Below are 24,308 nucleotides of genomic sequence, written 5' to 3'. Positions count from 1 at the left end.
AAAACGTTTCTCAATCACAGCACAGCCTCAACTGCGGCTGCGGCTTTGGATATTATCCTACAGTTATTGTTATTTTGGTCTGCTGTCCCTGTAACCTTTTGCCGGCCGTGCAGAGGAAATAAAGAAAAAAGCGATGAAGGCGTACTACTCTAATCCAGTGGCCAGTGAAGGCAATCTGTTGTCGCTGTCCTGAGTTCAAAACCCACTTCAGAGGAAATTTTAAGGAATTTTATTTTTCTTTCTTTTCTTATTATGTAGGTGGTGTCAATGACGTCAGTAGGTCACGTGGTTGGTCGGTTTGTTTCTCGTGGACGGAAGATCGGATTTCCTGAGTAATGAGGGGTATAATGCTTTCGCAATAAACAGACGCGACTCAGCGGCTGCAGGTTATGGTCCGAAAGTATCGAAGGAAGCCGAGCGAGCCCACTGCGCAGTTTTGAGAGAAGGTGCTGATGGCGGCGACTCCACAAGCAGCCCAAATCTCCGTACGCAAGGCGACCACATATTCTGCAGCTGAAAATTTTGCCAATACATGGTAGCTGGTGCACTCAATTCATGATATTCATGGAACGCGATTCATGCTTAACCGGCCTCGCCGTGTGCAGGCAACCTATTTTTGTCTTTATACTGAAGAGGAGCTCGTGCTGTCATTTCTCCATTACGCTACGTACACCTTATACTGAGGTTGCTCCCTCACCTGAGCGATTATGGGGGCCTGTGGGATTCCTCCCATGGTGCCCATGGTGCACAACCAGTCGTTCGAGTGGGCGTCCGTCACCATGATTGGCATGAGAGTGTGGAAGGGCTTCTTGCGAGGACCGAAGCAGTTCGGGTGGCCCGCTTCCATATTGAAACCGGTTCCCCTGGACTGCATAAAGAGAACGTCCTGCATGAAAGACGGTAACCACGGAACAAAAAGCACAAGACACGGTGTCTGAGCGGAGGCCAACGCAAGATTTTTTCCCGTCCAGCCAAAACACTCTGGGACTAACTGAGACTGCAAGCATTGTGCGTTCTCTTAACCAGCATGCTGACGCCTTTAACCATTTGATAGTTAGCAATTCTAATTTTAGCGCTGCTCTTCACGGCTGGAAGATGGCGTGTTACTCTGCTATCCATTCTCCGGGATCTTCCCGCGGCAGTAACCTTCCGTTTGGCCAGTCCTCCGCTCTATCCATGGCAGATAGGGGCAGACAGGTACAGGAAGTAGCAGAGCCAAACTGCGGCTAGAGCGGAGTAATGGAGAACCGGTTATGCCGACAATGCCCACGACTACGACAAGAATCTAGGAACGGGCGCCTAAGGGCTGCGCTCTAAAACACGTCGTCCTGCACGACCGCTCCACATTGCTCCTTGGTTATTTGGTCGCATCGACTCATAGCATCGGCAGACGCCGCTTTGTGGCGTTGATCGCTGAAGGCCCGTTGCAGGCCCGTGACTTCGAGACGCTCAAAGCTAGTTTCGTTCACCCAATGCCGCCCACCGTTGTATTGGTTTTGGCTTTGTACACTGAATTTGGGGATGCAAGGAACCCGGTTATACACTTGAGAGAAGAAACTTCCAACTTCTTTTCCCGCGTTTCTGACAATCTTCGCAAACAAAGTTGTCATTGTGGAAAGGCAAGAGTTCCCCTTCAGGACTCAACTATTAGACGTAATTATTAAGGAGAAAAACCAGCAGAATTTTCTCCGTTCATTGCGCATTGCGAAATGAAAAACCACGCGCTCGAGCTATGGACACTTAAAATTAGCGAAGCCTACTGATCACTATACTGAAATTTGTCAGTAAGGGTGGCCATAAAAGGTGCTACGAATTTAAGCACCAATTAATCGCTTCATGGCGCCTCATTTTGATCATATTGTTGAATGAGGCGGTTAATCGGCACATAAGGAAGAGCTGGGTCATTGTACAGAACAATTGGGGAGAGTGCTGTCTCCAATTTAAACAAAGGGATCGCGTGAGCGCTGCGAGCGGTTCAAATATCAGTCCGCACCTAAACTGCACCTCTGCGAACGCCGGAGGACGTGAAACCAACCGATGTCTCTTGTACAGCACGCGCTTTAATATAACACCTGGCGCTCTATTACGCTTAGAATGCTTTGACGCTTACAATTCAACTCTCTTTCATGATTCCCCCTGACGGACTGTCCGAAAACGCTTTCTCTCTCACCTAGTGCGCTCTAAGGGGTGGAGGTTTATCGTGCAGTTCGTTGCCGAGGTCTCGAGATTGCGGCCAGTTGTACTGCAGGCAAATCTGCCTATACTACCCATGGTCGCAGTTTTTAAAATGCTTGGGTTCACTTCACAGTTGTGGCCTGTGAGCATCATCTGATTTCCTCCGGAAAATCGAGCTCTATGATTTTATTCTGAATGATTCTATGAGAGGTACAAATGATTTGAAGAGGCAGAACTTAGCCAACAAGAGAAAAATCTTTCAAGAGGAGCTTCTTTTTTTTTCTCTTCACTTGAGCATGCGCTCCAAAATGTGAGTTCTCTTTTTTCTCGTATAGATGCCTGCGAACGCGGTGCGAGTGTGTTTCCGAGTGCCAGCTACGACATGTATTACAGTTATTTTCAATGGTACAACAAGACGCAAGAGTGTGATGGATACGTGGCAGCTACGTTGCTGCGCGATTGCATCATGGAAGCCTCGCTGAATGCCTTCATCGCCACAATGGCGGTGTCTGTTATATTGCAACTGTTACGCGTGTTAACTGGGCTCGGTATACACGAATGTGAACTTCCATAGTGTTTGGAAGAATGACCTCGACTGATTTTAGCATTTTCCATTGTTGACGCACAAAAGGTTGATGTCTCCCTCTTCCTTCTTTCCCTCGTGCAGTCGATAACTCCGACGCCTGCATAAAGCCTGTTACTCGACACAAGTAACTGTAATTTTTAGCGCCGTACTGAGCTGACACGCCGCGTAGTTTTTCGGTACATTAAACTAAATAGGGTCAAAAGCGCCTCCGTTTTAACATGGGCAGTGGGCTTCGTTTTTTTTTTTTGCTTAAATCATTCTAAAAACGCCCTTGCTCACTGATTCATATTCTTCGTCTCTGCGCTTACCTGTACAGAGAATCCGTGCTCCTCTACCACGGCACACCCGAAGTAGAAGGAAAGGCTTCCCATCAAAGCGCACACGTTTCCGCCCTCATCAGCTGCGGCCGCAAATGTGGTTCCCGACAGTCTGTAAGGCAGATCCCCTTCTGGGTAGAGGCTTTCCACTGTCCTGCAAGTAAGCGCACCGCAGATCTCTACAGTGCTCTTAACTGGAAGTAGAGAGTTACATTATTTTCCCTCATGGTGGAAGCACGAGGTAGTTCTTCTTTTGCCAGCACGAGCAGAAGGCTCACGCTTATTCTAAATGACGCGACAATCCAGCAAACAACATAAAGGCGCCGGAGGAGCCTTCTTGGGGGCTTCCACAAACTTTATAGACTCGGGTCACAAAATGTGGGCGTCATTATTTTTTTTCTGCTCTCCTGAGAAATTTTTCAATCACATGGCTTCCTTATGCAAATACTAACAGTAATTTCCCGGTTCTTTACGGAAATATGTGCAACGACTGGAGCGTACAAAAAATCGCTTAAAGTGAGGGTAAAATAGTTTTTTGACAATTCGAGGTTATTCGAGAATGCGAATCTTTGAAGCTTCTTGGTAACCCGTGCTAAGTAGTCTTGCGCTAGAATTTAAAATGGCGACGCAATCACCGATTAAAACCACGACGATTTTCAGGCTGCTCCTCACTGCGTTGGAGAAGTGCGGGGAAACTTGTGGTGACGTCATAACTGACTACATTTCAGATGTCCACTGCCTTCGTCTACATGCTGCCGTGCGTCTTCCGATGCCACCAAACAATGCTTCATGAGCTTCACCTTCGACGTCATTCTTTTTCATCCTTGAAACAACCGCTTATTCGCTAGAAACTTGGCGCAGCCGTACGTGACGTAATCACTGGGGCCTCTGCCGGTCGCTGTGAACTGCAGGGAAGCCTAAACGTTGATGCCCATTTAGTCCGCCATTATATCACTATTTCAAATCCTAGCGCAAAATGACTTGGCAAGCTTTACCTTCAAGTTTCAAGAATTCGGCTCGGCTAGAATCACCGAATTCTAAAAACTCTTCAGTTGCCCTTTAAAGCAGTGCGCAATGGTTTATGGCTAAACCGAGGTCGTTTACTGAATGCGTATAATTATTGTGAATAAAGTAAAGACTGCCGACCAGATCAGCTGCCTAGCGCAGAAGCAGTGGTGCCTGCCGCTTGAAAATTGTGATGGTTCTCAGTCGCTCTGCAAGAAAAAAAATCAACAGGGATACCTAATTACATTACGTGTGATAGCATTGGAAGCTGTTGACGCCCTTACATTGAGTTTTGAGTCATTCTTTCACGATTGTTTCTGAGGAACCCTAAACGTCTGTCTGCACAAACGTAGACATCCCTCCTAATCATGTAGATGGTGGTTATGTGCTGCCCCGAATATGTTTACAGGTGGCGTCATAGACGCAATGAAGATACATCGAAACATATAGTTTTAATTAACGCGGAAGCGTTAAAGGCCTCGTTTCGCAGAAAACCTCGTCTCGGCGTTGGTGTTGTCAGCGTCGGCGTAGTGGGCGATAAATAGGCTTTAATTGAGTAAATAAATAGCGTATTAAAATTACTGCTCGAGTATTTTAAAAATGAAGCAATCGACTCAGGCAGGAAGGCCTCTGCGATATAAATCACCCATTACCTGAGTGCAACAAGAAAGAATATCGCAAGAGTCCTCATTTATAAAAAATTCAGGAGGCACTTTGACTGTCTAATGTGCATAGAGGCGAAAGCGTTTTCCGCACTACTTTGCCTATGTGACAGTGGTGACGTCACCACTGGATGACGTCACACATAATTGATGACGAAGTAAGGATAAATTACTAATTAATGACTAATTACTGATTAATCACACAGCATTAATTGACTGCTAATTAATGGGGATTAAGCTTCGCCTTTAGGAGTGGAACGCGACAGCGTATTGTAGCGCTGTCAGGGAGTCACGGAACGCCACCATCCGTTCGGCGCGATGTATTGCCTTTTGAACGCAACGCTTTTTGGGGAAAGGAAATGGAGCTGTAATTCTCAGTCATCTCGGTGGACACCTTACCCGCACCCTACAGGAAGGAGGAAGTGGCAGGGTCCGTAATGAAGAAACTGAAAATTGTATTTGAGGAAAGGAAATTACGCAGTACCTGTCTCACATATCTCGGTAGACACCCGTCAAAACGCGGACACATCTGTCGACACGGCTGCCGACACGGACGCAGACACGGCTGCCGACAGGGATTGCTAACGACAGCATGAGGCAATAAAGGCTTTCGCCTTAAAAGACAAAACTGACCTACATGTCTAGTTTCACCTGTTCCCTCAGCTTGTTCGCATGCTCCTTGCAGAGCATTTCTTGCAACGAGCCTCCACAGGCGGCATCTGCAACATGCCGTAGTCCATCGGCGACGGCGTGGCGGAGCGCTTCGATTACCACGTGCTCGAAGTCACCAGGGACGTGCCGGAGACCTGCGCAAGGTTCGACACGTGGTTCAGCCCCTTCAATATCAGTCCTCGACGAGAAGTGAGAACCTCACTGGTATCGGCATCATTCATAGCTGCAAAACACCTGCCTCGAAGCTCGCGACCTGTGCGGCAGTTGCGCTTACAAGAGGAGTACGAAGAAGAGGTCAAGAAGAAAGCCTGGCTATACCGCGTGCTACTCTGATACGCTCACCTTAGCCGTTTCTTCGCTGAAGGTATGAGCCTTCACACGAATCTAATATGTGTGCTATTATTCGCTATTTCAGCAAACTTTATAAATATTCGTGAAGAAAAAATAGGCATGTGATCAACGAAGCGCTAGTGGCGGCGCTATGAATCATGGAATTAAGGCTGCAGCTGTCCTGAGACTCAACTTCGATTTCCTCTTGGGACATAGTACATGAATTCACGATATGAACTCTATGACGGGCACGTGATATGGGCACGTGATATGGGCACGTAAATTGCATTTTGGAACTAATAGCGACAGTGAACGAGGAAACTCTAAGTGTCAATTCAAGCCAGCGACGAACGTTCGAACCATGGCCTTCATTATCGGGCATGAAGGCGTGCTTCGCTAAACATAGATGAACTTTTACGCGTTGCCCAACATTGGTCTTCATATGTATAAGCATGTTTATACATTTGATCCTGTCAATCCAGCCACCGCAGCGGCGCAGTTGCTATGGTGATCAGCTGTTGGCACGAAAGGCTGCTCGAGCCTGGTCACATCGGGGAATTTCGATAGAGAAATGGTAGAGGCCCGTGTACAGTACGATGTCAGTGGACGTTAAAGAAAAACGTAGCGCGAAAAACAAGACACAGGTAAGGTGAAGACAGGACACGAGCGCTTTCTCACGACTGAATTTTTTATTAGGAAAGATATCAGAATATATACCATAGATATGGAAGCGAAGAAGAAAGAAGGAAAAACAAAATAACAACTCAAAAAAGGAAAAAGACGAGGAGATAAAAGGCCGGCGATGGAAGAGTGTACATAGCATAGCAACATAAAAAACACGTGCACTGTTACTTGACAACCGATTGGAGGTACACCATCTCACTTTTTGTTAAGGCGATGGATGCGTCACTGATGCATTTTCCCCCCCCTTTCGCGATATAGAACGCTTCAATAATCTCCCTTGTACGTTGATGATATGCTCTGTCAAGTACAACAGTCTTATCGAAAAGGGGGCGGCATTTACAATCCCTGCAATGCTTCGGTAAATTTTCAAGAGCTGTTGGCGTTAAAGAATTTCTGTGTTCGAACAGCCGGACATTTAGACAGCGCCCGGTTTGTCCTACATAGTATTTTTCACACGAAAGAGGAATCTTGTAAATCACCTCTTTTTTACATGGCACAAACCTAGATTTGTGATTAACATGGCAACGATGATCACTTTTAATCCCTCTGCTTTCGCTCTGACCACCGCACACAATCCAGATAACTTCACGGGAGCTGAGATTACTGTTCCCACCTCGTATCGATTGGCAACATTTCGTAACCCATGTGAAAAACGATGTACATAGGGCAAAACGACAGGTTTCTTTTTCGCGTCGAATAACATAGCCCTCTTGGCATCCTTGCCCTTGAGCCACAACAGGAGTTTTTCACAACTAGTGCTAATCAACGAAAGCGGATAACCGGACTTAGTCAGTCTATTAACTTGTTCATGAAAACTTGTGGCTATTTTATCATGGCAAGACTTAAGTAAAGCAGAGCGTAAGCATGAGGAGACAATTGCATTTTTTACTACTTTAGAATGCCCGGAGTGAAAATGTAGTAAAGGTTTAGAGGACCTAGGGTGGTAGCCCCAGCAAAGATGCTTATTGCCAAAATGAAGAGATAAGTCAAGAAATTGAAGAGAGTTTTCATTAGGCAATTCGAAAGTGAAACTCAAACCTTGACCACATGTCTTAAAAACCTTTAAAACGTCAACGACAGAGTGATTGAAACGATCAGAGGGAAGAAGAACCAAATAGTCATCAACATACCGAAAAATGTTCAATGATAGGCCGTCTAGATTCCTCTCAATTGTTTTGTCGATATGGCTAAGGAAAATATTTGACAGAACCGGAGCTACCCGTGAACCGATACAGATCCCTGATTTTTGCAGGAAAAACGACCCTTTCCAACCCACAAATGTGGACTTCAGGTAGAATGATACCAATTCCAAAAAGGAATCCACGGGCATGCCACTATGATTGATGAACCGCGCCTCATCATTGCAGTCGCAGATGCACGTCCGAACACTTTGCAAAAGAGCATCGTGGGGTATATCATAGTAAAGATTCTCCACATCAATGCTTTCAGCATTGATGTGGAGAATCTTTACTATGATATACCCCACGATGCTCTTTTGCAAAGTGTTCGGACGTGCATCTGCGACTGCAATGATGAGGCGCGGTTCATCAATCATAGTGGCATGCCCGTGGATTCCTTTTTGGAATTGGTATCATTCTACCTGAAGTCCACATTTGTGGGTTGGAAAGGGTCGTTTTTCCTGCAAAAATCAGGGATCTGTATCGGTTCACGGGTAGCTCCGGTTCTGTCAAATATTTTCCTTAGCCATATCGACAAAACAATTGAGAGGAATCTAGACGGCCTATCATTGAACATTTTTCGGTATGTTGATGACTATTTGGTTCTTCTTCCCTCTGATCGTTTCAATCACTCTGTCGTTGACGTTTTAAAGGTTTTTAAGACATGTGGTCAAGGTTTGAGTTTCACTTTCGAATTGCCTAATGAAAACTCTCTTCAATTTCTTGACTTATCTCTTCATTTTGGCAATAAGCATCTTTGCTGGGGCTACCACCCTAGGTCCTCTAAACCTTTACTACATTTTCACTCCGGGCATTCTAAAGTAGTAAAAAATGCAATTGTCTCCTCATGCTTACGCTCTGCTTTACTTAAGTCTTGCCATGATAAAATAGCCACAAGTTTTCATGAACAAGTTAATAGACTGACTAAGTCCGGTTATCCGCTTTCGTTGATTAGCACTAGTTGTGAAAAACTCCTGTTGTGGCTCAAGGGCAAGGATGCCAAGAGGGCTATGTTATTCGACGCGAAAAAGAAACCTGTCGTTTTGCCCTATGTACATCGTTTTTCACATGGGTTACGAAATGTTGCCAATCGATACGAGGTGGGAACAGTAATCTCAGCTCCCGTGAAGTTATCTGGATTGTGTGCGGTGGTCAGAGCGAAAGCAGAGGGATTAAAAGTGATCATCGTTGCCATGTTAATCACAAATCTAGGTTTGTGCCATGTAAAAAAGAGGTGATTTACAAGATTCCTCTTTCGTGTGAAAAATACTATGTAGGACAAACCGGGCGCTGTCTAAATGTCCGGCTGTTCGAACACAGAAATTCTTTAACGCCAACAGCTCTTGAAAATTTACCGAAGCATTGCAGGGATTGTAAATGCCGCCCCCTTTTCGATAAGACTGTTGTACTTGACAGAGCATATCATCAACGTACAAGGGAGATTATTGAAGCGTTCTATATCGCGAAAGGGGGGGGAAAATGCATCAGTGACGCATCCATCGCCTTAACAAAAAGTGAGATGGTGTACCTCCAATCGGTTGTCAAGTAACAGTGCACGTGTTTTTTATGTTGCTATGCTATGTACACTCTTCCATCGCCGGCCTTTTATCTCCTCGTCTTTTTCCTTTTTTGAGTTGTTATTTTGTTTTTCCTTCTTTCTTCTTCGCTTCCATATCTATGGTATATATTCTGATATCTTTCCTAATAAAAAATTCAGTCGTGAGAAAGCGCTCGTGTCCTGTCTTCACCTTACCTGTGTCTTGTTTTTCGCGCTACGTTTTTCGAAGATGCAATTGCTCCGACTAGCCCAGTTTAGCTTAATTGTGACGTTAAAGAACCCGAGGTGGTACAAATTTCCAGAGCCCGCCACTACGGCGACCCTGATAGGCTTAGTCACTTTGAGACGTTAAACCCCCGTAAAACACCTATAAAGCCAAGCGATACTGTCAATGCCATAAGGGATCGCAACAGAACAGCGCAATAAAGCGCTATAACATAAAACTATGAAAATAATCAATGATTCAAAGTGGACATTATAACATTGTACAAAGCTATACGTCGTCAATACAGAAGTTAAAACCTAGCTACAACAGCATGTGATAAGAATTTGGTTCCACAGATAATTACACCAGAGAATGCACAACCAAGGTAGTAACGAAATCGTAATGGCAACAACGGATAATTGCTTATATGTATTTTGTTTTCAACAAGCACAATAAATGCACATAATTGATGACCTGTTAACAGTGCACATCTTCAAGTTCTATCGCTCACGCATACTGCGCGGAAAGAATTAATAAGTGGAAGTGTCAGAGTAGAATTGATACTCGTTTAGTGTTTGTGTGAAGTTATAACGTGCTTGCCTCGTTGAAGATTTTGATGCGTGTCTTGAAGTATCGAGCTTTAATTGATTGTGCATGAGTTGGTACACTGTTTTAAGGGGCTAGTTTGGCTCTGTTTTGAAGGGTTAACAGTCCTGCGTGTTTGAGTAATTGTGTCAGTGAATCAGTTAACCTCTGTTTGTTAAATATACATCTGAACGCCTTTCTTTGTACTCCAAGTTTTTTATCAGCTTGTTACTGAAAGGAAACAAAACGGCATTAAAGTGCTCTAAGACTGCTCTAATAAATGTTATGTATGCAAGCTACATTGTTTCAGATGGGGCTAGTATGAGTCGTCTATTACTGAAAAATAAAAGTTTCAGTGCGCTTGATGTGATGTTGTTAGCATGAGAATCCCATCTGAGGTCAGAGGTTAGTGTTAGAACGATGTTTTTGTATTCACTTAGAGATACATGATGAATGTTGTTGAAGGCATACTGAAAAAGGGATCGTTGTTTCTTTCTGGTCGCGCGTAAGACAGCCGATTTATAGACGTTAACACTCATGTGACCGTCTGCGCGGCACTTTACCACTGCTGTGAAGGCGTTATTTGAAGCAGCATGGTCATGACTCAGTTAATTTCTTGATAAAGTATGCAATCGTGGGCAAAAGGCTAAATTTGTGCGAAATCCTAGCCGGAAGGTCGTTTATCAAAATTAAGAACAACACTGGGGCTAGAACACTTCGATGTGGTACGCATGCTGTTAGATTAGCTGCCGCGGATTTTTAGTTGTTAATTTCAATAAACTGACTACGGCCAGTAAGGTGTTACCAGTCAAATCTAAAATGGGCCTATTTCTAAGGTTAGCTCAAGTTTTTAATAACATGGGTGTGCGATACGTGATCTAAGGCTTTCGAAACTTCAAAGAGTATTATGTCTAAGTGATTCTGGTTATCATTAACGATGAACGTATCATGCGTTAGTTCATTTAGGCCAGTAACGGAAGATAGTTCTTAACGAGAGCAATGCTGAAAATGTGTTAATATTTGTTTTCCTGCAACGGTTTTATGTGAGTTAAGAAGATGTGTTCAAGTCGCTTGCATACTGTACTGGTATGTGACTGTTCTGAAGTTTGAAGGATCTGATTTGCTTCCTGATTCGTGATTAGTGTTACTTTAGCTGTTTTCCATTATTTACGAAGAGTTACGGACTTGTCAAAAAGTATTTCCAATAATTTTTCTAGCCAGCTGTCATATCTACGCCGGAATAGGTTGGAGATGTTATCAGGCACCACGTCTTTTCTATCGACCAAATTTAGTTAAAGGCTTAATCTTCTGTTACCGTACAGGGCCCTAGTTGCTTGCCTAGGCAAGGAAGGGCCTAGATGACTGAAATGTACCTCCTACTAGGCCCTTCCTTGCATGATGATGATGATGATAATGCAAGGACGGGCCTAGTAGGAGGTACATTTAAGTCATCTGGAGTGAACACAGAGAAAAGGTTAATGTTCATATGAACGCCGCCACAAGAATGAGCCGCGTTGCGACGCTGAACCGTCCTTCTCATACAGGCTGATAGCGGAGTTGGCTGCGCGGCGACAAACACGGCCCTGTTTCTGGTTTGGTTTATTATTGCGAAAGCAATACTACGCAAGGATTTGAGCCTTCAGTGTGGTCCAGGCGGTAGTCCTAGCTCTTTCCTGTAACACGTGGTCAACACGTGCTCACCCTACTGAAGTAACCAGCCTTTATCCCATCCCTCTCAAAGCCGAAAGCACGTGGACGCCGGAAGCGCAGCAGAGTCCCGAATTAGTCTTGTACATTAAATCTATATCGAAAGAAATTATAGACCAAACAAAGCAAGCTCGAAAACGCAGAAACGTTACCCCAACGGAACAGGCTACTCTGAACCACTCAGCTTCTAGAACCGATATAGTCATTAAGCCTGCAGACAAAGGAGGTAGCATAGTTATCCTGCCGGCCGAAAAATACAAAAAAAAGAAGCTTTTAGGCAACTCAACAACCCTTGTCATTATAGGAAATTAGATTCAGATCCCACTTCAGAGTTCTGCAAATTGATTCTGAACAAACTGGCAAACTTATTATCAAGGGAACTAATCATGCAGTCCGACTACCACTTCTTAAATCCGCTAAACAAACAGTCAGGACGCTTTTACCTACTTCCCAAAGTCCATAACGTTTCCGCAGAAGACTTGTTTACCGCAGATATCCCCGGCAGACCTATCGTTTCAAACAATAACACGCCCACAGAGAACTTATCAATTTTCCTGAACAACTATCTTGCAGATATTCCCTCCCACCTCCCTTCCTTTGTCGAGGATACACCGCACTTTCTCCGCATAATAGAGTATCTGAAAGACGCTTCCATTGACCCAGCAGATAGCACACTTGTCACACTTGACGTCGCCGCTTTGTACACAAATATTCCCATAAATGAAGGTATCGACGCACTCTCCAAAATTCTAACTCAAAGTCCTCACCCGCACGAAACTGAAGTGCACCTCAACTACTTGAATTGGTACTAACACTCAACTACTTTGAATTCGATTCTTCTTACTACCTTCAAGTATTTGGAACAAGCATGGGCACTCCCTTCGCACCCACCTACGCGAACATTTTTATGGGGCTACTAGAATCTAAACTTCAAAATTCATTTCTAAAAAAACCACTTATATACCTGCGTTACATAGACGACATTTTCATGATATGGGAGCATAGGGCTGAGACCCTGAAGGCATTCGTCACACATTTCAATTCATGCCACTCCAGCATTAAATTCACCTTCAACTCCTCGAAAACGCAAGTCAATTTCCTTGACACCACTGTCCATTTAGAAAATAGCAAGCTCAAAACCACACCTTACAGGAAGCCTACTGACCGACAACAATACTTATATTTCACTAGCCATCATCCAAGACACTGCAAACAAGGTATATTCGTAGGACAGGCAACGAGACTAAGAAGAATATGTAGCGACGACGACGACTACCTGAAACACCTCCACTCGCTAAAAACACACTAATCACCAGAAACCATCCACAGACAACCCTTAATAATGCGTTCCAACGTGCAACAACTTTGAAACGAGATGTAGTTCTTAAAAAACGAACAAAAGCTAACAGTCAACGACCTCCTGCACTTATAACGAAATACTCAAACGCGCTTCCAAACATAAACAATATCCTGCGGAAATACCACCCCATTTTAACTGGTAACGACCGTCTCAAGAAAATATTTCCCGACGCACCAAGGGTAACATACAGACGCAACACAAACCTGAAGGACATCCTGGTGCATGCTAGGCTCGGTAAGAAACCACCACCGACAGTAACTTTATGCTCTCGACCTAGATGCAAGACATGCAAACATTTACAAAGTGACACTACGGTTAAAAGTACGGCAAGCGATTTCAGTTTCGATATAAAGACCAGTTTTGACTGCACATCGTCCAATATTATCACATGCTCCAGTGCTCTTTTTGCCAGAAGCAATATATCGCAACAATGAATGCCAGATTAAACGGGCACCGGGCTGACACAACACGGAATGAACAGAAGGCAGTGTCGACCCATTTTAATCAACGCCATCACAAATTCGACGAACTCAAATTGTTCATTCTTCAGTCAGGCTTCAAATCGACTAGGGACAGAAAATACAGAGAAGCATTCCTAATCCACAAATTTAAAACACTGCAACCATAGTCCTTCAATGCTTTTTCTGGTCACGAAACTCCGGCCAAAGTTTCATATAGGGGCAACGCGCGCCGTTAGAGGCGCGGCTGTCGGCGAGGGGGCACGAGTCGCTGCGCGAGCTCTGCTCGCAACGCCTGTTTTCCGGCCAACCGGCTCATATTCGCCTGGTAGTTATGCTTTCTGGGGATCGGTATTTGGGCTTACGATGGCCACTACTTTACCGGTTATCACCTGAAAGCTTGGCTGCAACGTCGAGACACTAAAAACCCTGTGCGATCGACGACGGCCACTGGTGAACCTTGTTAGCGGCTGTTTACTGGCAAACAATTAACGCACTTACTTTCTCTCGTTGATTTTCACAAAAAAAGCGATTTTCGTACAACGGTCCAGCCTTGGCATTCATTTTTACCGCAACTTGCCCACAACGTTCTTCTGGAGATCTAGCGTAGCGATCAGTAACATATCTGTAAGTGTCTGGGTTGCGCCTGTCTCGGCCGAGTCCTCGCTTTCATCTATGTGCACAAGAATGATTAAGGCTAGCGTTTACCTTGTGATAAATACTGCAATCTCAATAATGCTGAAAACATGACGTTATGGCGGTATTTTAAGAACTGGAGTGCGCGCTAGAAGAGCGATCACATGACGAATGCACCGGTAGTTTGATGGTGCTCTCATTTTTTTATTTTTTTTGCTGACACTTTCGGAGGTAGCAAAGCCAGCTGCTGAAGACTCTTGGTTCATAAGCCATTTATTTATACTTTTTCACGCTGTGACTACGGAGGCGCTGACGAGTGCAAGGAAATATTGCTCATGTGCTCGCTTCGCGCTACCAAGATAAGAGACAAGCTGTGAGCGGCGACGCAATAATCCAGAAATGAGCAATGATAGAAATCACGGAGAAACATGTACAAAAAATAAAAAGCGCTAGGTGTTCAACGCGGTTAAACCCAGCAGACGTGTGAACGCATGTGTTTAGGCTGTTTGGCTCATGGTTTTGCTTTGCTGGGTCGTTACACGTCTGGCGACGATATTAGACTGAAGCTAAGCTCTGATCGAGGTTAAGCTAGTCTGATGTGTTCGTTCCGAAGGTGGACGTTGATGAAGACGACGGTGTACAATGCGCGCAGCGCGAGAATGTGTTACAGTTTAGTTTTTTCCTGTTTGGATCTGCACGAAACCCTGGCCAATCTCCCACCGTGGGTATGTTCCATCGTTTTTGAGGCAACAACAACAACACAACAACACGAGGCGTGATCGACTGCTGCGATAGCACAGTCCTCTCGTGCAGTGGCCAGCGAAGATGATCCGTTCGCGCCGCCGGGGGTACGAAATTTCTAGTCGCGGCAATATTGACTTTATTTCTGCACCTTTAAATTCAGGGACGCCACAAGATTCTTGGTTGGGTTTCATCCCATGAAGTAGTGCTTTCGCACCAAAAGCCAAGAGCACATTGAAGAGCACAGCTGTCTAAAATGCAACATCGTCACAGATCCGTGCCCAAGTACGCTGGTAGGCCTTCGAATATCCGTGGGACGACGCCGGGCCTGAGTTTCGGTTTCTCGCGCATTGCAGCGTTACTGCTTCTCTGTTGATCACAAACTCGTGAGACCGAATCCGTGGGGCAAAATGCCTCTCGCAGACATGGACATGCTTGGAGTCGAAGCTAAACCCACCGCTTTCCTGTCAGGGTATCGCCCGCTTCCATATTTCACGCCGCTCGGCGTCGCTCGGCAGACAGAACAGCGAGGCCTTTTCCTGCGTATATCTCCGTAGCCGGAGCGGCAACCCGTCATGCAGCAAGTATTCGGCATCACAGGCTTGCACGTCACGTGCACTGTACTTATTTTGTAAACGAAGGCAGAGTGAAAAGAGAAAATGGTTGCTGCCGCATTGCTGGAGTCCCATTCTACCCGTAGACTCGCGGCCGTAGAGACGCTCGCTCCTTCGCGTCGTTGCCCCCACAGGACTCGTACCGCCGCCTCGTGGAAGCCGCGGTCAACATATGAAGCTCTGCCATAGCGTTACGGAGAAGTTTCATGACCATAAAAGCATTGAAGGACTATGCTCCAACCAACAGGGATTAACATGTCCTGAGGAAACCTGGAATCTCTCAGGTACATTCTAGGGTTAGCATAATTTTAAATTAACAAATGTCTTCACGTGCTCAGGCACTTTCCTAGAACCTCCCAAAAGTATATTATCTTTTCAGGAGTACACAGGGGCGCAATGGGGAGCGCGGGCTTGGAAGTGGACAGGGACAAGTGCTTGTCCCTGTCTACTTCTTTGTCCGTGTCTTTTGTTGCGCCCCTGTGTCCTCCTGAAAAGTTATGAACCAACACGGCCAAATACAAGTACTTCTGAGTATATTATCGCTCTTTGGACCCTTCCCACGTCATATCTTCCACCACATTTCCGGGCTTCTCACCCTCTCCCTTTCTTCACCTCCTTTTTTTTTCTTTCTCCTAATCCCCTACTGTCAGTTCTCGGAAACCACGACATTCCTGTTACCCCCTCCGCCCCCGCCTTTTGGCTTTCTCTGAACTCGAGCCATCCCCCCCCCCTGCCTTGTCCTTCCTTGGAAATGCTCCCCCCCCCCTTTCTTTCTCCTTCCAGTGCCAGCCTATTTTGTTTGCCTTGTTCTCATTTCCCTGTGCCACGCTGACTAATCATCTTATCTGAGTTTTTCAGGTCCACCCAGCGTCAACCCACCGTCGCAGCTTCTTCAAAGCCTTTGTTCATTACACACCCCCGGGATATAAGTTTTTCCACTATTGCAGCTTAACGAATCAAGATTCACCTTCCTCCCCTTCCTGACATGCATCCCCTCTCACACCAATTTCTTTCCTCACCCCCGGGGCCTTCCTCCTCGGAGCGAAGGCCCTATTTAATCCCTGCCAACGATGAACGTTTTGCCCAGACGAAGACAAGTCCCCTTGTCGAAACGTTGGCTCAAGCAACCTGAGGTTTTCCCCTCCCTTGTTCAATTTGTGATCTCCAAGGACCATCTACCACACCCTCTCTCTACCGAAGACTGAATGAGGCATTCGTGATAAGCCGGATCCTATACTCTCTGCCCTGCTTCTACCTCACCAAAACGGTGACAGAAAATGTGGATACATTACTCAGACAAGCCTACAAGGCGACCGTAAGTCCACACAAACGTACCCCCCCCCCCCCCCTTTCCTCTCTTACGCATGGGAGTCCACATCACGCTGAGTGAGCTGATGGAAGCACACCGCATAGCCCCGGTAGATGACTTTCTTCCACTACCACTGAACGTCACATTCTAGCCTCACTCCAGCGCCCACCGATCGGTCCATCCCCCAACGCCCACAAGGTTCCGGAATACGTCAGGGACCATTTCACTCTCCACCCCCTACCTAAAAACATGCCTCTAATCCACTGCCATGCTCGGCGGGCCGCCAGCGTCTGCGCCTTGCATTCTACGAAAACTTCGCAGTGTACTCTCACCCCTCAGCTTACGCCCTCTCCGTAACCTCCAACAACTAACAACACACGACATCAGGCTCGATCAGGGCAAACACCTCGATAGATGCCGAAGCAGCAGCAATCGCGTTAGCAATATTGTCTTCCACTGCCACTCTTAAACTGAGCGATTCAAAACTTCCATTCAAAATTTTACCTGCGGAAAGATACATACTACCGCCTATAAAATTCTCACCTCCAACCCACAACTACCTCGCCCCAGCCATATAGTATAGGTACTGGCCCATTCGTCCAATCCGTAACCAAACGGACCATTCCGCTGCTGGAGCGTACGTCAACCGAGCTGCGCCTACCGAAGACCCAGGCTGCGCGGGAGACCGGCTGTCACATATCACGTCATGCTACACTACTGCGAACAAAGTTTTAGCCCTCGCAACACACTTCCCTAACAAAACAACACACGACGTGGCGGCACCTACAGGCTCCCACCTTTCCCTTCCCAGCGCCCCTTGCGCTTTTCTTCCCTTGTGCTCACACCCCCGAATGTTCCCTCTGTGGGGTCTCAAGAGCCACATTCCACCATATTAATTATGTTGATGAGCCGGCAACTGCAACCACCGGCCAAATAGGACCTCGTGGACGGTTGGTGGTGAAAACATCGATTTGGTAGGTACAGGGGGTATGTTTGGATCAACCCGTAAGAGACCAATCTTTACAAGCACTATGCGTAGGTTCCTAGGTTGGGACCTCAGTGGCGGTGGCCGCCTCCCGGGCGTGCCCGACTAAAGCTTGTAGGGCCTGTAAGTCGTTGCAGCCGAGCAGGGCCGCCTCCCAGTCCTCCCAGGGTGGGTTGGGGATGGGGGGAATGGCCGGGTTGGAGGGACAGGCCCACACCATGTGATAGGTGTCCAAAGACACCGCAATACAGTGCGAGCAGCTGCCGTTAAAGGGGGGCTCAAAATGTTTTACGGCTGCCGGACACAGCAAAGCACTGGTGAGAAGTCGGAAAAGGAGCCACTCATCCGCCTTCTTGAGGTTTTTACATGGGCACGAGTAAAGGCGATGACTATCTTGATAGTAGGCTGTAACATCCTTGAATGTATAGACCGGAATAAAATGGGGTTCCTTTTCGGGTGGGGAGGAGAAAACAGCCCGGTGAGAGCGCGCGGGCGGCTGCGTCTGCTTCCTTGTTTCCTGCCAACCCTTGATGAGCAGGGAGCGGATAAGTGGGAGTTCGTGGTCTCTAGCTCCGACCGGGCCTCACAACTGAGCCTAATGCAGTAGGCGGAGAAGGTCACCGTCCGACACGGGCTGTCGGACACCAACTACGAAAAGGAGCCAGCCCCACCTCTGAAATTTGAGCTATAATGGCTCCGCCACTTATAAACTTTTTCACCTCCACCACCTGGAAGGAATGGGAGACCCTGCTACGCTCGAAGCACCCGGCCGTGCTGACTATCGCCACCGGCCTTGCTGCCAGTGTTATGGACCTAGGAACATAAACACTTCACTGCAGTGCGGTCGTGCGGGGACCCAGGGGTGTGTCCCGCACTCCTTTAAAATAATGTTTTTCTCTCTCTCTGAACAGGGCGTCACTGAGAGCAACTGAAGCGAGTCGAGTGACCATTTCCACCCCATTCGAGAAGCAGGAGGCACATCTAGAACAGGTTACAGATCGCCATCGCGGTCTACTGTTTCATACTTGACTTCGATCACATTCACTGCAGTTGCGTCGACGTGGCGGTCGACGTGGGCTCGCTAACGGTGTCTGGCCGTGGCAAAGGTGCCAGCGTTCTGTTCAGGGCGTGCTGACGCCATCTCGTGATTTAAATGCACATGCCCGGCTTAGATTCAGTGGATAAATTTTCAGTGGCTCTAGCCCGGCGCTGATCGCGCATCGCTACATTCCAAAGCGGCGGAGGTACTAGGGTGCTGTTGCGGGCTAGGTGGTTCAAGATTGTTAAAAGAGAACAGCGCAAGCACCTGCGTTTGCGCTGTTCCCTCTTAACAACGGCGGTAGCGTGCGTTGCCGGGCTAGTCGCTTCTGCCTTCTGAATTATAAAAATGGCGCTAGATGCACGACACGAGAAGAAGTGCTCCCCGTCCTCTCGTTTTGTATTATCTATTAAGCGCTTTGTTTATAAATTAGCGAGCAGGTAGTAGCTCGCAAAGAAAGCTGGGAAAAGAAAGGTGGCTGATGGCGGAGGCCCCAACACTGATGTACGGCCACATCGGTGGCGTCCTAAAATGCCCTATGGATTTGACGCAGTACATTTCTTCCTTACATCTACTCTCCGTGACCAGATAGAATTTGATTTTCAAAAAAAATCCAGCTGCTCTTAGCCTGCGCTCATCTTGAGTATGTGCCTGCGTGCTCTTTTTTCCCTGTTTCGGCGTACTTTCCCAGTGCAGCAACTTCAGAAAATGTCACACCAATTAACCTATCAACAACTGAAGGGGACACTTAAGCTCAGCCTTAAAGGTATGACGCAACAGCGTAATGTGTTAATTCTCACATTTGTGACGAATTGGTCATTATATACTCTACACTGATAAAATCCTGAGGGTCCTCACACCACTCCTGGCGCAGTGGCGCAGCAGTTAAGCGATGTGCCATGCCACTGTCGTGGGATGGCAGGCGCTGGCAGGTGCGACCCAGGTTGCCCTTCCCGAGCGACCAATCATTAATTTAACTGCCCCCTGCTGCAGTGGGCAGTTCGCGCACAATCCGGTAGGCAGGTTGTGATGACGTCGCAGAGACCTTGGTGGCCCACCTGCGTCCTAGGCTTCTTCGGGGTTTTTTCGTGAATTTGTAACTCACAGTCAATGATGACACCGACGCCAGATTTTTTGCGACACGAGCTGCTTAACGCTTTGAGAAAGACGATGCCTTTTCGTGGGCTTGAGCCCGACAGCCGTTCCTGTCAGGTTTATCAAGAAGCCTTATCTGAGCGCTGAACGAGCTGATCCTCACACAATGACTGCAACGGTCACTAACGCACCTCGCAGGTCGAATCCCTCCAGTATGTTCAGCGCCTGAAGCAGGATAGCTCCCTGGGTCGGCAGCGGGGTGGTGTGGACGGTGACATCACCGCGGTACGTGGTGGAGACGGGCTCCACCTCCAGGGTTTCTGTCGAAGCAAGGTGTTCGGCCAGATCTCCCGTGGATAGAACGCCGCCAGCCTGCCGCACGGCGTCCACGATGCTCCTGGCCACGGGGCCCTCGTAAATGACCCGGGGTCCGACCTTGGCTAGGTTCTGTGCATGCGCCGTGACACGGCTGTGTTAATGGCATTTCCTAAGTTTATCTGGAAGTGCACAACACTTAAGATCTAGCTATGCTGAAGTTTTGGACCGGCTGGAATATAATGCCTGTTTAACCTAGTCCGCTTCTAGGCAAAGCAGCGCGCAACGTAACAGGACACAAACATGAATACACAGGCACATCACTGACACAGAGCTATATCCTGTGTCTAGTTAACCTGCGCGCAGTTCTGCCAAACATTCTGCAGCAACTGACCAAGTTACTTTCCGTAGTCAGCTTGTTGTAGCTTATAGTCACCCGTAATGCTGAACGACATGCGCCAAACATCCAGACCCTGTCGTACTGACGTTCCTTTTCTGGTACTCGGGGGTCGTGTACGATTTGTGCTAATTCAAAGGCAAGACGACTGCAGATGGCTCTGCTTGTGCACGAAAAAGTCTAATGCATGCTGAACTAAAACAAAATACGCGTTCCTTCGTCTCTGACCAAACCGGGTGTCCTAGATGATAGCGCAGACCCTTGTGCGGGCTCTATTACAACTATGGTTGTGTGAAAAACCGTCTCCGAGGTTTATAGAGTCGTCTTTGAAGTTTCCAGTTTATTATACGGTCAGAGGACACTCCCACGGTCAGCTACTACAAAAATAAACAGTATGATACTGGGGGACCTATGCTAACGATACAGAAGATGTCAATACAAAGTTTTAAGACCATTTACGCTCTCTTTATATTGTGCTGTGTTTTAGGGCGCACATTCCTACCACGTCCAGGCAGTGAAAACGTCAGATGAAAGTTGTGAACTTGCATGAGTTACCTGAGCGACATGGCCACCTGTTACACCCTTCTGAAGTTATCAGTTTTAACATGAAATGGCGACGCTGATTTTGCCTACGCGAAATTAGTCCGGGCCAGCATTTGGTAGCGCTTATGGGGAGCCTGCGCTGCCCAGGTGGCACTGCAGTTGTTCCCCTATTCGACTAAAAACTGCTACCGTCAGTCGCTTGGGCCGCTACAAACGCGAGGGCACATTCTGAACGATTAGAAGCCCGCGTTTGGTTGATAGCACTATGTGCCTCGCTTCTGCAGATATAACCCAGATAACTGACACGCACCACGTGTGGCTTCGACAGAGCGCAGAAGGTCACGCCAATAAGCTCAGGAAGGTGGCGTGGAATAGCACTACGAGTGCACCAGACACTGCTTTCTCCTCTCGCTATGCTGTGTGTTACGGCGCTGCAATCGACACGGCAAACGTCAGCGCAGGTTCCCCATTTTACTAGTCAACTTTTTTTTTGCGCTAATCATCACGTATACAAGCTGCTTAAGCGGACACTCAGAACGACTCCATGCAATTTTGGTCTCAGCAAATACAGGATCTAGTGCCCCAGGCGGCTATGTTGCCGTTTTCCCTACTGCAAAGTACGAATGTTTTGCTTATAAAATATTAATGACGAAATTTTCCGTTACTCGATTCAACCTCGTGACATTGAGCAAACTGGACTCCCCGATCACTGAGTCAAATTGAATGGCGGTGGAGCCTCTCGCAGATACGTTCCTTAAATTTGTGTTTCATCTTAGTTGGCTTGTAAAAATAGCCAGTGGCGACAAAGGGACCTGTACGTCATCTTTTGATACTTGTTAGCCTATAAAAGCTCTGTTTCTCATGAAAGTAGCCTCTTTGTCATGAGCACATGGCGGTGTCTGGATAGAGGCCAGCTTCAAATTTTCCCACTGTCCCGTTAATGAGTTTTTTTTTATTTTCCGGGTATCCATTGTCGAAATGCTTATTCTTTCGTTTGCCTTTTTCGCATTCCCTTCAAAGTTCTTTTCTCTTCAACTCAGGCCTGCACAACTGCTCTACTTACCCACCCAGAACCATTTCACTGCTAGGGCAGCGAACCTATTCAATACATGAAAAGGCCAATGAATGTCGTACTTAGTATATCGCGTAACAGTCACGCCTGTATCTGGAAAACGTTGCGGGCAAAACGCATTGGTAACAGTAAGCCTATCTGTCACTCCATAAAGTTCATCTGTCTAACGCTCAGTGCGTACACGGGTGTACCACCAGCCGTCGCATGGCCCACGTCCTGGCCTGCGAACCCCGAAGTGAATCCTGTATGGAAACCGGAGCTGCCGCTTTTATTTGGGTACGCCCGCTTGAACTAAAGCACCCGCAAACACTCGTCGCTCTTCTTCCGTGTCCCATCGCTCAATCTGTCCTGTCCAAACAGAACCGCTCCATACCCCTGACACATGACATCCTGCACCGCCGCGGTGGCTCAGTGTTTATGGTGCTCGGCTGCTGAGCCGAAAGACGCAAGTTCGATCCCGGCCGCTCTGGTTGACTTCCTTTGGAGGAGAAATTCTAGAGGCCCTTGTACTCTGCGACGTCAGTGCACGTTAAAGAACCCCAGGTGGTCGAAATTTCCGGAGCCCTTCACTACGGCGTCTCTCATAGCCTTAGTCGCTTTGGGACGTTAAACCCCATAAAACCATAAATCATGACACCCTGCCGTGAATGTCGTTTGTTCGCCGTGAGGAACCGAGAAAAGAACCTTCTTTCATATAAACCGACCAATAGACACATCACAGACTGGTCACTATAAGATATTCTCGGGAAAATTAAATGTGGAAATGATGTGCAGCAAAATTCCCTCCAGATTGTTGCCTAAGCTGCGCAGAGGTGCCGACATTACTAACCCTGAGAAGAGCAGCCAGAGGTCGGTTGGTGATTAGCTGTCCGAGCCCCGGAATCCGGCAGCCTTTGTCCAGGAAGTAGCTGCCACCGGGAATTCGCTGAAGAACTCCATGCCTCAGGGCCCAAATTCCTTGCTTCGTGTGATCCATGGGGAAGCCATGCTCGGCGCAGAGGACGGCAGGCTCGAACAGCTCACTCAGGCTCAGCTGCGTGGCGCGCCCAAGCAAGAAAAATTGGTTTCATTTAATTTATGAACTTTATGTCCCAAAGCTACTCAGGCTGTGAGGTACGCTGTAGAGGGAGGCTCCGGAAAATTTCGACCACCTGGGGTTCTTTAACGTGCACTGACATCGCACACAGCACACGGGCCTCTAGCAATTTCGGCAGTCGGAATGCGACCGCCGTGACCTGGATAGAACCCTCTTCTTTCATGTCACCAGCCGAGTACCCTAATGAAATTTGCTAAACTTTTCGCATGCGGCGTAATGCGAGAAATCAGCAGCACCTGTCTGACTGTTGGGGCCTGTGCAGCGCACAGTTGCTTCTCAAATTCTATGCTACGCAGTTCGGCATCGCAGTGGGCTAAATGTTTGCGCTCTCGAGGACACGCGCGACGCAAAAACCTTAAGCAATGGAGCAGCGGCGTCTCTTTCCGCGTCAGGAGACAATGACGCCAGCACTGCGGCAACCACGCCACATAAGCAAGCTGTGACCTTGTTATCACGCCATGGCGTCACTAGAACCCCACGTGACGTCTACATGAGCCTTCCTTTGGTGTGAATGCAGCGCGCTCATACTGGCTGCTCCGCGAGACGGGCCAATGCGGTACCTTAGAACGTAGTACCAACCGCTAAAATTTCGTGGACGCACCTTTCCAGAGCCGAAGCGGTTGGCGATATAAGACCAGGCCTTCGCTGCGCCTGGCACCGTCGCATTCAGGCCTTCCGTGTTCTTCAGGAGGCCACCTTTGGCGCTGCTGCGGGACCGCACCTGTTCGAGGCTCAGGGCGGCTGGGCTTCGGCCGCTAGCACGGAAAAACCAAGTATCATGGTCAATTTAAGTAGTATGGCGCAAACTAAGCCCAGACGCTCACTCTCAAAAGATATCGTGGAACCGTATTTTAACGTTTAGTTCCATGCTCTCTTCATTCGGTCCTCTGCCACTGATCGCTCTCCGGATAACGTATGCCTCGTGGCATGATATCATATACTGCTCCCGGCAGAAATACGCCCAAGATGCAATTGACTTTCATA

The 24,308-nt window shown here is 47.4% G+C and overlaps 1 protein-coding gene across 1 annotated transcript in view; it reads right to left on the bottom strand.

Moving 5' to 3' along the window:
- Positions 1-24,308, bottom strand: part of LOC149347291 (uncharacterized) — a 54,040-nt gene that overhangs the window by 9,363 nt on the left and 20,369 nt on the right. Inside the window, exons 3-8 of the mRNA XM_089586987.1 lie at positions 23,926-24,079; positions 23,058-23,261; positions 20,093-20,348; positions 5,383-5,551; positions 3,070-3,232; positions 698-868 (exon numbers count right to left, since the gene is read on the bottom strand). Of these exons, the coding sequence (XP_089443113.1) occupies positions 698-868; positions 3,070-3,232; positions 5,383-5,551; positions 20,093-20,348; positions 23,058-23,261; positions 23,926-24,079 (1,117 nt within the window). The remainder of the gene's footprint in view (positions 1-697; positions 869-3,069; positions 3,233-5,382; positions 5,552-20,092; positions 20,349-23,057; positions 23,262-23,925; positions 24,080-24,308) is intronic.

The sequence above is a fragment of the Amblyomma mixtum genome, chromosome 4, assembly GCF_055824585.1.
Source record: "Amblyomma mixtum isolate Tamu chromosome 4, ASM5582458v1, whole genome shotgun sequence".
NCBI lineage: Eukaryota > Metazoa > Arthropoda > Arachnida > Ixodida > Ixodidae > Amblyomma > Amblyomma mixtum.
Note: the sequence above shows the minus strand (reverse complement) of the source record. Positions and strands in the feature narration are given on the sequence as shown.